The sequence below is a fragment of the Syzygium oleosum genome, unplaced genomic scaffold (genome assembly GCF_021117445.2).
Source record: "Syzygium oleosum isolate NSW1041296 unplaced genomic scaffold, Sole_v2.1 Sole_v2.55, whole genome shotgun sequence".
Taxonomy (NCBI): Eukaryota; Viridiplantae; Streptophyta; class Magnoliopsida; order Myrtales; family Myrtaceae; genus Syzygium; species Syzygium oleosum.
This window is the reverse complement of record NW_026607539.1, coordinates 1,059,733-1,073,653: the sequence shown is the minus strand read 5'-3', so window position 1 is coordinate 1,073,653 and position 13,921 is coordinate 1,059,733. Positions and strand designations below refer to the sequence as shown.

The window sequence follows — 13,921 nt, the reverse complement described above, 5'->3', positions numbered from 1 at the left end:
ATGATACAATTGGTTCATGAAAGTGGTGTCAATTAGTTTGTACTATGAGTTATAGGTTAGAATGAATATATTATTAGGAGCTCTTAAAACGAGATTGGCCACCCGTGCACAAACTAGTTGGGAGCTGATATCGCTCTCCAAATGAGGCTATAGCATGTCAAAACTAGTTGTTGTGCCTAAAGCGTGTCTCACTTGAGGGACTGGATACCCAAGCTAAGCTAGGCATGATACGATCCGATACGAGAATACTATTTGCCATACTGTTATTAAGAACAATTGTAAAATGAAGGCTGGCCTAGGGTCTTATCGGCTCGCCAAGTGCTGCACGGGCTATTCCGTGGCCAAGAAATTGCCAGCCCGTGACAACTGCGTTTGCAGCCCCTTGAAGCCCACCATGTTTTTGCCCTTCTCCTAATTCATAATCTACCAAAGTCGAGGCTACTATGAAACAAATTAAGGTCCTTAAGGAACGCTACACTTCGACTCTATTATCGTCCCGACCCTTTATATAATTGCAGCAACTTGAGACATACTTTCGCTCCATCTCCATGGCTCGGTGCCTAAAAGGCAAATGAGTCCGGGAAACTTGCGGAGATCAACGACAAAATATCGTGCAGCGACTTATTTTCATCACTCCAGCTACTCAACTCGTTGGAATGTTTAAAGAAAGAAACGAAATGGTCATCACACCGTGTTCCGACGCAACACCTTCTTTCACGCAAAAGCCGGTAAGCAGCACTACCGTCGACTCGTCCGAAGTTGAAAAGCATAAGCTGTCAAAGGATGCGAGGGATGGCGGAAGTGAGGAAGTTGACCGATGATTATGTGAGGCATGACTTCAGCTTGTTTGTCCGGCTCAAAGCCAAAGATTGAATTGGCTTAAAGAAATACTACCATCTCTCTTTGCAAAAGTCCCCCTTTCTATATCTGCGTGTTCTTGATCTCGACGCCACTTATAACGAATTGGCATTTTGACCAAAACACAAACCACCCACACCATATTCTTCTTTTGACAAAGTTGAAGACGTATCCAGACTGGTTTTTCTAGTGCAGTAAGAGAACTCTGCATCGAAGTGCCTTATCATATTGAGCGGAATACCCTTTTGAAACCGACGTGCTGATCTCTATATCCGCTTCCATGCCGGTCCCTCTTCTACATATGTTCTATCTCGCTTTACGTCTTTATTTATAATAAAAAAAAAACATATATGTTCTTATGTAACACCGCCTAATGAACTGAAATACGCTTTATTGTTAGAAACTGCATGCATCGGTTAATATTATCGATGTTAATAAACAAACCGGTTGGTACTATTTTTGATGACGAATGTAGTAAATATAAATTGGTTTTTGTAGATGATTTCGAGATTGAAAATCTATCGATTCATACTTCAAAATGATACCGAACATAATAGTCTTTTGAAACTGACGTGCTGATCTCTATATCCGATTTGACGTCAGTCTCTTTTCTAATTAAGCTTTGTCTCGCTTTACTTCTTTACTTTATCAAAAGTACATACCTATACACTTACATAACACCAACGAATGAATTAAATACTCCTTATCGTTAGAAAGTATTTTACACATGAGTTACTATTAATGATGCGATAAACAAACCGGTCAATACGAATTTGATGAAAATTATTACAAGTACTAATCAATTTTAGAATATGTTTTTGAAATTAAAAACCTAAAGATTCTACTCAGCAACTACTAGGTTTTAGAAGTTCCATTCAACCTCATACTATCACAACGCGTCTTAAAGTGGGAAAAGTACCAAAAAAGTCTTAAATTTATTATATTTGTGTCAATTCAATCCTAAACTTTTCAATTGTACTAATTGAATCCTAAACCTTTTGACGATTTACCAATACAGTTCCTCTAATCAATTTTTGTCGGAAATCACGTCCATGGACAATTTTTGCAATAAAAATTGATTTTTTTTACTTTCTATTTATTTTTCTTTTCTTTTTTTTTCTTTATTGTTGCCAGTGAGGGCCCGATGACCCTCGCCAGTCACTGGGCAAAGGGCCTGTAAGCCCTTGCCCAAGCCCACATTGAATGCGGCAGAGGGACCACTTGTCCAGGCTCTCACTGGCCATGGGCGAGGTGACCCTTGCCCAAGTCTAGCAAGGGCAGGGCGACCCTCGTCACGACAGAAAAAACAAAAAAGAGAAATTTTCAAAAAAATTTAAAAAAATTTGTCCTTGTCAGTGTCTGTCACGCCGATTGCCCCAGCCATGCCGCATGTGATGATCAGTGATAGCCGAGCTTGACTGGACTACCATATCAGCGATTTCCAATCAAAATTGATTGGATGGACTACATTAGCAATTGTAAAATGTTTAGCACTTAATTGGTACAATTGAAAGGTTTAGAATTGAATTGTAAGTTTATAACTTTTTAAATATTTTTCCCTCTTAAAGCCGTATGAGTTGGTCCAAAGTGGACAATGTCGTGTTGGCAAAAATGCCTAGGGTGGCCTCGCCCGATATCACTAATATTAGAACTTAGGACTATATGTATAGAGTTGTCGTGCAGTAAATATGATCAATAAATTTAAGTGTCACATCTTTCAAACATATTAATCGTCAAGTCATGTCACGGTTACCTAGTGATAGATACACAAAATACTTCTCGGTCCGTCCCTTTCCAAGGATAATGCACAAATAATTCGCATTCGAATATTCAAACAATCATCTTCCCAAATCTCCTCATAAAATCAAATTTAGCTTTGGTCAATTTTGCTCACCCCAGCATTAAGCCGGACACGTGCACGGCCAGCACAAAGAAGAGAATGGGATTCGAGAGGATAACCAACCAACCAAACAAAAAAGGCAAAAAAAAAAAAAAGCGGAAGACGACATACGTGTCGAAAAATTGCACGTGAATAATCCACGTGGCGCCCCGCGCTGATCCCCAACCAACAACAGACGGACGGGACGGCTTTCAATTTGCTTGTCGGCTCGCCAACCACGTGGAAAGCAACCGTCACCCGGAAGAACGGTCCGCCGGACAGCGCCACGTGTCGATCGAGCGGTGGTGGTGGCGCGGGGGGACGAAGCGCGTCGCGTGCCGTCCGATCGGCGGTTGCGCGTTGGTGCAGGATAAGCAACAGTGCGGGGGCGGAGCAGCGTAGTGCCACTATCCCTCCCGCGCTAATTGCGTGAGACGAGTGGGACTAAAATCACTTTGTCCAGCTCGTTTTTGGGTGTCTTTACTTGAGCTAATTCAGCGCGTAACTTCGCCACGCGACGTATGGTCATCACGACATTATTTGATTATGTATGAACATAATGTTCCTAAGCATAATTTAATATCGAAAAAAATTGGCAAGACTAGACGCTACATGTTCATCGCGTTGTTGGTTTACTATGGAACGCGGAATTCATGTGATATGAAACCCGAGTTCCAGAATACTTATCAAAATCATAAGAGCAAGTAAATGTGTATGATTTAGTATGCAATTGAGAAGTTGCAATAGAATATGCGTGATTAACGAGCGAGAACGGAAGAAAAAGATAGTGACGCGATTACACATATTAGAAAATTGTTTCTCCAAAAAAAAAAAACTAAGAAATGAAGCCGTCGAAGGGAAATATGGTAGAATGGGGATCGAATGAATAACAACAAAATCGGGTTCGGTGAGTAACGAAGCACTTAGTTCAAATGCAGTAGCTTTTCGTGTTTGAATCGTGCCATCTCCCATTTGAAGTGATTTCAAGGGCCACACTAATCAGCCACTAATTAGAGCTAGACTTGTCAAAAGGAGTAGGTCAGGTCGAAAATAATCCGATCCAAATTGAGCCCATTTAACTCGTTTTGATCGATTTCCATGCAATACAAATCTAGTAACCCATACCCGACCCGATCATATTGCTAAAACACTTTCATATTTAATCAAATTTAGGAAAATTCATATTCAAACCGATGTGAGAGCGCAGAGTGAGCGAAAGCGAAATCAAATTAGGACAAAAGAGAGTGAAAAAAAAGTCGCAGAGGTGGGTTAGGTCCGACTAAGTTGTGAACACATTTAACATCAGTATTATTTTGGATTTTACCATCTAAACCCATTTATTACTCATTTATCAATATAATCAACTCATATAACAATTCAACTTATCAAATATGGGTTAAGAAATGCGCTTATAATCCATTTTGACAAGTTTAATTAGAGCCATATCAAATGCACACGGGTGACATAAAAGATTAGAATAGCCCCATGTCACGAAAGAAAATCTTACCGCCCATCTACTTCTCCTTTTTAACATCTAATATTAATTTGGTTATTGATCTTTCTATCGCGGACATTAATCAAGTAAGGACGCGCGCGGATTACCTTCACAGCTATGGGGCGATTCCTTTTCTTGACCGTTTTCTCCTTATTAGTGATTTACGAGCCCAATTAAAACAAGTTCTATCCTTTCTTCTAATCAATTAAAAAATGCCAAGCAGCCAGCGCAAATAATCAAATTGCGAATACAACTTCGGGCGCGGACTAATCTTTGGGAGTGAGCTAAAGCGACGGCTCGTGGTGGCGGCTGTCACGATGCAATTGTCAGCCAGCAGCCAACGCCAACGCCAACTACAACTACAACCAGAAAAAGAAAAACACAAAATATATATAAAAAAAAAGAAAATGATAAACGAGGATCAATCATCGGAGGATTAAATGCTAAACACGTGGCCAATCATTTAGTTGCTTGTCCACCTCCCCAAAGATGAGCTGAGCTGTCCCCCTAGATTCACAACAATTAGCTGGCCAATCATTACGTGACGCAAATTTCGAAGTATTATTTTTAAAAAAAAATAATACCACTAAAAACTTCAAATTAATTTTTTTGGGATTGCTAAAAAATTTAAATTTATACATGCGTGATGAAAATATTTATACATAATTTGTTATCGGAAGTGAAATATTTTTCATTGATAAATTATTTAAAGTAATATAAGTAATTATTTTTAGAAAAGATATTTTTTAAATTATTTATTTTTTCGCGAAACAAAAATGCACACAAGTTTTCATGCGTGGAGGGAGGGCAAAAAGGAGCATCCCCTCTTGTTTTTTTGACCAAGGACATTCTAACAAGTTGACTTATTCAACATTTGGGTTACTCAGCCTCACTAATATAATAATGGATAAATTGCTTTCGCCATTTACCCATTCATCTTTGGATAGAACACCATTAGCCACAATATCAAAAATCACTTGTTTACAATATTGATGTACTCTTTATATATGTGCGATTTTTTTCCATCTAATAATTTTAACTTGGAAGTTTGAACATGACTTTGCCCTAATTTATTTGACGTATATGGCATTCTGATCATTAAATTCTACACGTCGTCCTTAATTCGACTAGCAGATGAAAAGGGGTGTTAAAGTACCTCGTATCGCTTATTTACGAGATTTATATAATCTTTATAAACATATGATCTCTCCTTATTTAATAGTTTAATTTGTTTTTAGATAGGAGAGTCTAACGCCGTCAAAACTTTCACAATTTGTGAGGACAAACTAGTGTTCCTGTGGTATCAAAGAATCCCCCATTTTAGAAATTGTTGCGATGTGACCTTGTTCAGTTAATGAGATATTTCGTTGATTATTACAGGCCGATTGACGGTTTAATCGAGATGATGTGACATGCACATGAAATTATTACTTTTTTTGGGGGCAAAAGTTAGTGCCTTATCCACAAAATTCATAAAGGGAAAATTGAAGCGTCCGAGCCTCCGAGGAAATTCGAAACTACATTACTTTTTTTTTTAAGTTGTGGGAAAGTCAATTGTCAATTATGATTTTTTACCCACTAATAGTGATCTAATGGCTGAGGTGAGAGATGGATCTTGACGGTTCATCTATTATTTTAAGTTCTTTTTTTTTGGGGGGTGGGGGAATTTTAAATGAGAAATTGTCTTGAATTTATTATGATAAATAAATTATTGTGATTAGAACTATAGTACCACTTGGACCAAAAAAAACTATAGTGAAGGAGGTGATCACAATGAGGGTTGGAATGACTTTTCTGAGGGCATATGTGGAGGACCCAAATCTGTTGGCCCTAGAAAATCTTTTTTTGTCTCTTTCTTTCTCTAAGAAAAAAGAAAAATTACATATTTCCCTTCCTTACCATAGCACTTATATAATGCTTTTTAATTTGCCCTTTTACCGGAAGCCGGACCGTCATCATCCTATAAATGATTTGCTACAATCAATTCTATTTATGATACGGATCATCATGATCAACTCAAAACGCGTGGTTCAGTGAATACATCAAAGTCATTTAAAAGTCGATCCACGTCGAACCGCATCTTCTAATTTAGTGAGCATTTACCCAATTTAGAGAACACTTTCAACGATTCAATTTGCAACATCTCTCTTTGTAAGAAAGGGGGAAAAAGGAAAAAGGAAAGAAGAAAAGGAAAGGAAGGCAGGCGTGCCATTGTGTTTTGACTTGACAAAGTCACTCAAGCAAGCTGAGTCCTCCTCTTCCTTCCCACTCCTACCTCTTCTCTTCTCCTTTCTCTCTCTAAAAATTCAGTTGACCGACTTCACCTCCAGCTGATCTTTCTCCACTATATAAACACAAAGACTAACCTACAAAGCTTCTGCACCTACACCTCTCTCTCTCTCTCTCTCTCTCTCTCTCTCTCTCTCTCAAACCAGTAGTTCTCAGCCACTGGACATGGCGCTCGAAGCCCTCAACTCGCCCACCGCCGCCGCCTCCTTTGGCCACGACGACGTGGATGGCCACCCGTGGGCCAAGCGGAAGCGCTCGAAGCGGCCCCGCGTGGATCCCCAGGACCCGCCCTCCGAGGAGGAGTACCTCGCCCTCTGCCTCATCATGCTCGCCCGCGGCGGCGGCGGCGAGAGCCGTCACCCACCGGAGGCCCCGACCGTGAAGCTCTCCTACAAGTGCTCCGTCTGCGACAAGGCCTTCCCTTCCTACCAGGCCCTCGGTGGCCACAAGGCCAGCCACCGGAAATCCTCCTCCGAGGCCACCTCCGCCGCCCCCGCCGCCACCGATAACCCTACCTCGTCCTCCTCCGCCCCGGTCGGCGTCGGCAGCGGTAAGCTCCACGAGTGCTCCATCTGCCACAAGACCTTTCCCACCGGCCAGGCCTTGGGTGGCCACAAGCGGTGTCACTACGACGCCGGCAGCAGTAGCGGCGGCGCCGCCGGCGGTGCCACCGGCGTCTCTTCCTCAGAAGCCGGCGGCTCGAGCCACGTAACCGTCAGCCACCGGGAACCGATCGACTTGAACTTGCCGGCCTTGCCGGAATTCTGGGTCGGCATCGACGAAAGCAGCAACCAGGACTCTAAAAGTCAACTCTCCGGCGAGCAAGAGGTGGAGAGCCCTCTTCCGGCGAAAAGGCCGAGGTTCTTCTTGGACCAAGAGGACGTGGGGTCGTCCCAAAGATGATTTCAGACACTTACGTGAATTACAAAGATTACCCTTTACTTTACTTTTCGTTTTTTTTTTCTTGGAAGGATCAATTGTTGTAGGCTTTGTTGTAGCTAGGGTTGATCTGATGTTCTGTACAGCAAAAGAAACTGATGATGATTGTCATTTGTGAAATTCTTGCAGCCTCCCTTGGCTGATTACTATCAATTAGTTGTCACTGAACATTCTTTCATTCTTTGAATAAATAAAATTACAGAAATATGACTTCATAAACTGATCGCTTTGCTGTACTGATCTCTCTCCGCAAGCTAGGGTTAGTACATATCCAGCCAACTATGGAATCTCAATTCAACTTCTCGCAATTTGGACATAAATTATACGTAAGTCAAGGTCCACATTTTTTAAATCTTGGAAGTAAACGGGGACCAACACAGCTACAGCAGGCAAAAGAATGGGTAATCACTCAACCCCATGTTCGATGTTTTCAGAGGTTCATTCGACATTAATCATATACCTAAATAATCAGCACTGCAACATGCGTGCTTCGTGTCGATTGCGGTTCGTGTTTGACGCTACTCCTACCGTCATCAACGTTAACCCCTCACAAACTTTCAAACGTGTGTAGTTTCTCAGAAGCACAAACTTTGGGGAAGCCATTCAAGTTACGTTACTGAGTGAAACTGAGCAACTTTCCCACGTATTGCCAAGGGGAAAAGGGTTAACTTCAAGATCACAGAAACTTTTTTGCTGCAAGATGCGTGCCGTGCGGTGAAGTCTTTATGAATATGTACGTGAATGGATTGATGTTTCTTTATTCTTATCACGATCGGTGGATGATTCTTGCCTTAATTAGCAGAGCAAGAGTGTGGGAATGTTCTTTCTTGGAGTTTTTACAGGTCAGGCTCGCCATGAAGATGCCTTGATTTGTTGGACACTTGCTGTGAGTTCGATCCTCGAAAAGCATAGTCGGGTTCTTGAATTTTTGGCCAAAGGAATAAAACAAGTGGGTCCTAATGGTTGGCCTAAAAGAAGATTGGGTTCTGAAATTTGGAATGTTGCTAGGGTTAGAAACTCTTGAAGCAACGCTAGCCACGTACAGTAAATCTTATCGATTTTAATTTATTAAGTGATGCGTCAAATTGCCCTTTATAGAAAGTTGTCCGGTTGTCGAGTTTCCCATCCTCACTCTGATCCATATAAAGAAAACCTTATCTCATCTAGTCTTACCTTCTGAATCGGAGATTGAGAACGATATAATTCTTGTTAGAGTACTTTTATATTTCGATCCCGGGATTTTTATTAGCTAGAGAATAATTTAATCTCAATGTTGTTCACTAGACGTTACGCATTTCACACACCAAAAATTAAAAAACCGTGAGCACGACATCAAACTAATTGGTGCTCGCGCAAGCGTTGTGAATTTCCATCATATCTCTTCTCAGACGACACCGATTTTCACGCGGTAATAAGCCCGGATCATCATACTCCGTAAATGCACACAAATATCTCCAGGTCACCCGTCTTTAATTCGATCATTCGGACCTTTCAAGTCGTAGACGCGGATCGTTCGACTCGACTTTGTGCATAGTTCGATCCCGGAGCTAAACCAATTGAAGGTCACTAAGGAAAGTACAAAAGCTGAAGTGTTCTTTGCGTGTGGGAAGCGAATGTGAACACATCTGTTCACATTGATACAAAAATATTTATATATATTTTTTAAAATTTACATTTGCGAATGGTTTGAAGTTGTCAATGAGATGGAGTTTAGACCGGGCTAAGCAAGAGTTTAGTGCACGGAATAATTCGACGTGCTTTCTCTGCTAATCACATGGGAGATACGCGGGAGATACGCCTTCATGTACACACAAAGCTCAAGAAACCCTAGAAGTATACGGCTAATTGGATTTATCTGTTGATCAATTTCTTGTACTGCCTTAATTAATTGGGACGTATCCTTTATTTTGTCCATGATCGAGGAAAAAGAGTATTGCGTGTGATTTTTCGAAAGATCGAAATCCCAAGATTGATTTTATGTACTCGTGTCAGTGAATTTTCGAAAGAAAACTACGGCGTATGCCGCCTATATGAATAACACATTACACAAAGCTGACTAATCCTCTTTTGATCCGAGAATTCCGACTGCCCGATTTCTCATTGACCATCAAATCGATGGTGGATAAGGCCGCTTGTTGAATGGTATTTTTTACGATGTCAGTGTATGCCGGAATTGCTCATTTTCAAATGCCATGGGTGGAGTCTTCTCTATTTTCCAGTTTCGCCCGCTTTATGTCATTAGTTATCCTCGCCAGGTACAATCTAATGTGATCTACGTAAATTATGATACTAACAAACACGACCTGAAAAGGAGCAACGGCTAAGTCCTTCGGTGTATGTGTGTCGCAATTTGGACCGGTAGCACCGGATCAACAGTCGCGGGTCCGCTACGGCCCGAGCCGTCCCCGATCCCGGCTTATGCACCAATCGATTCGAGCCCGCAACTTCCCGATGCTAAGAAATGCGCACCCAAATTCGCGGATCCGCAAGATTGCTCGTAAAGCAAGTTAAAATGGTCAAGTCGTGCGTACAGTGCTTCATTAATTGTGACAACTATTCTAGGTGATTGTGAAAAGGTTGCCAAGTCAACTGCCACCAATCATCGTACCAAACCATTCGGAGAATAGTCGTAAGGATCGTCACTGTGCGTCACATGTTGTAATAATATAGTCATGTTTCATAATCAGTATTAGGTAAAGAAAAATGTTTGGCCACTGGTCGTGCACTTTGGATTGGTTGTTTATGAAGTTAAAAGTTAACCATATTGATTAATTAATTTATATGATGAATAATTGTCTTTGTTGACATGGGAATTTCCACACACACACAAAAAAAAAAATCTCGTTGTCATAAAGTAATATTTAATTGCTTGATTATAAAGATTTCCAAAGAAAATATTCGTATCGCGAAACTTTTTGGATATACACGCGCAACGGCGCAAGCCCCGTCGTCTTCATCTACATATTCCGAAGTTTCACCTGATCACACTTCCCAAAGCCCCATCGTCGTCGGGATATATTAATTCAAGCCCTGTCGTTTCGTCAGCTTTTGCTGAATTTTGACCGGAGAATTTCAAGAATCAATTTCTTTGATTGTTAATTCGAAATCAATAGCTAGAGCACTCGAATTAACACTGAAACAAGTTTCAAATTAGAGATTGTACTCATTTTTCTGATATTAATAAATTTGACACCAACTTTCACGTCATTAAATTTTTTGTCGAGTTGGGTTTATTTCTCGGGCTAGGCATGGAGACGAACCTTTTCATTTTCATCGCTTTAGACATCATTTCAATTATATATATGTAAACACCATTTACTTTACCTATTGTGGTTGGACCACCACGGAAAAGGTGGCCAACCACACAACTGCCTGTGGGGGCACGGGCAAATCGTTAGGCCATATTGGATCTATAGTTGCTAGTTCTGACGACATAAATCACGGTTAAAAATCTGAACATATGAAGCCAAAAGTACCATTCGTCTCACTTTTAATATGTTCCACAACTACCCTTGCATCGAAAATAATATAAAAAAAAATTAAAACTAGTTATTCTCAAGCATCAACCTAAGCATAGTCGAATTATTATTATTTCTTGGGTGGGTCGACCATAGTTGAAAAGATTTGAAATTATATTTTTAAGGCATCAATGTTAGCCAAGGCAAAGCCCAACGAAATGGGCCGCCCAAAGTCGTTGGACTACATATTTTTTAGGCCACAAAAAGGGAACGGGCAATGAAGGCCTCCAGCATGATATTCGAGAGTTAAGAACAAAATTAGTAAGACGTTGACACGAACTTTAGGCCTAGAAAACTCGAGCCATTCGGTTGAGGGTAATTACTAATATTTCGATTTATTACGTAATAATATTGATAGGATACATATATCTGTTGATTATGTTAATACGACAACGAATTGCGCCCGATTAGCTAGAGGCCGCTCCATGCCCTGCACGTGTGCGGATTCCTCGGCATCTATTTTCACTCGTCCACATTAGTTTCATCCTTAGACAACCCAATTCAATCGACAGGATGCCATGCACGTGTTTGTAAATCGACTAATTAGAAGATATTGATGATGTTTGTGTTTGTAATCGATAGATAAGAAGATGGGAGAATTATCAAAAAAGTCATAAATCTATAACAATTGTGTCAATTCAGTTTTAAACCTTTTTTTTTTGCCAATTGAGTCCTAAGCTTTTTCCATTTGTTCTATTTCAGTCCATTCGGCCATTTTTGGTCGGAAATCATTGGCATAGGCCCCAGCTATCTTACTTGGCGTGGCCGGCGTTAACGTTGACATTTTTAAATAATATTTTTATAATTTTTGAATTAATTTTTTTCCTTTTTTTTCCTCCACTGCCGAGGAATTGACGAAAAATATATTTTGCCCAAAACCTCATTTAACCAAGAAAAACCATAGAAAATCATCATCGTCATATTTTTCCAATCCCGATTGATTCGAAACCCTATAATTTGCGCTCTAACGTTTGAAACCCCTCACCAACATTAAAATGTAAGATGATAATTATAATCATCATCATTATCGTTAATACTATCGACTATGCATTTGCCTTGTATTTAGTACACAAAGGATGAACTAAAACTCTTCAAAGTACTTGCGGAAATGCAGGAATTAATACTAGATAAATGGTTTAAAACGAGCATTACGCAATTAATTAAATTGCCCCTAATTGAAAATGATACTGGAAAAGTGGCTTTTGGAGATCAAATGTTTCCAAAAGTCAATTGCTTTTTCCCAGCATTTCATTCCGCAATTTTTTTGCTTGCACGCCTTTTCGCTTTTTCACGATGCATGCACGTTCAACTCTAGAATCATGACATCCATGCATGCACATTATGGTGAGGAATAGTACTATGTACTAAGAATTATATACTAAATGGATATATTAAACGATGCGGCAGATTTCGAGGAAATCGTCCCATCATTCTAAACCTTTGTACGGATATCAATTCAGTCTTAAACTTTTCAATTTTGCTAATTTAATCCTAAATTTTTACGCGAAATTCTAATATAGTCCTACTGGCCAATTTTCATTGGAAATCGCTAACGTGGCGATATGTCACGTAGAACGGTCAGTGATGACTAGACCACTAAATCGATTTCAAGAAAATTGTCCAATTATTCTAAACCTATTATACAGATGTCAATTCAGTCCTAACTTTTCAATTTTACTAATTTAATTTTAAATTTTTGCACAAAATTTCAATATATAGTCCTTCCGGCCAATTTTCATCGAAAATCGCTAACATTGCGGTATGTCACATAGAATGGCCAGCGACGACTGGACCACCAAATCAGCGATTTCTAAAAAAAAAATTAGGCAGAAGGACTATATTGGAATTCCCGTAAAGGTTTAGGACAGAATTGGTAAAATTAAAAAGTTTATAACTGAATTAGCGTTCGTATAATAGGTTTATTATTAATTGAGTAATTTTCTGAAAAAAATTTATTGGGTGCTTAAACTGGCCCGCTAACTTAAATAATCACTTGCAGTTTGCCATATTATTTAATAAATTCATGTATTGTATAGATGTTAAGATATCTGACATTACTCTGTTTTGACTTTTGCCTCGATTACTTTAACGATGTTCCTCTTTCCTCATTACAAAACCTTTTTCTCCTCTCTCTCTCTCTCATGCATTTTATCCGGAGTGGATTAGTTACATTGCATGCAACGAGTGCAATTGAGTAGAAAATGTTTACTAATTTCCGCCTAAAGGCTCTGTATTTGAGAGAGAGAGAGAGATTGTAATGTGAATGTGGAAAAAAAAAGTCCCAAATAGAAAAAAAAATAAATGGGAAATTATTTGATTTAAATATGAAAGCATATATGTAAGTGTTATTTATAGGCATGGACTCTCAAGTGAATATTGCACATTGTATAGGCCTGATTATATCCATTCTTGACTAGGCGCTTGGGTCATTTTAGGCTCGACTTGTCTAGAGAAGGTTTCATTTTTTTATTTTTTGATAAATGTTAATTGCTCGGACAAGCGTGACTGATGAAAGTTATCTGTTCAATCCAATCCAATGGTTGTGCCTATTCACGACATTGCTTCGGTGTTCCTATGTAAACATGTTCCTTCGTTTAGAAAAGACTTTCCAGTTTTCATGTATTTATGTTGAAAGAGTTTGAGAGGCTAAGTGGTATTTTAAGGGATTTCCAACACAGAAGCTGAAGTTCACCATTTCAAATTTCACCGACTGAGTGCAATCCACTTAGTGTTATTGAGGCTACCTGCACAGGCCGAAACACAAACTCAATCGATTCATGAGATTTTTCGGATGTTTCATAAACCTCCAGATAGTGGGGTCTTTTCGCTCATGCTTCTAGATTATAAGAAAAAAAATGTTGCATGGGCGATCGATGTTGTAAAATACACATTTGGTTTACACTTCGACACGGAATGTGTTGAAGCCAGGGGGCAGAGGGTTTG

The 13,921-nt window shown here is 39.7% G+C and overlaps 1 protein-coding gene across 1 annotated transcript; it reads left to right on the top strand.

Moving 5' to 3' along the window:
* The first annotated feature begins 6,621 nt into the window (after positions 1-6,621).
* LOC115690889 (zinc finger protein ZAT10-like) lies at positions 6,622-7,679 on the top strand. Its single transcript, XM_030617373.2, has one exon. It carries the CDS (start codon positions 6,687-6,689, stop codon positions 7,422-7,424), a length of 738 nt encoding a protein of 245 aa, XP_030473233.2. The 5' UTR covers positions 6,622-6,686; the 3' UTR covers positions 7,425-7,679.
* The last annotated feature ends 6,242 nt before the right edge of the window (positions 7,680-13,921 follow it).

Bases quoted from the DNA above. Each gene is read 5' to 3' on its own strand.
- LOC115690889 (XM_030617373.2), top strand. From the start codon at position 6,687: ATGGCGCTCGAAGCCCTCAACTCGCCCACCGCCGCCGCCTCCTTTGGC.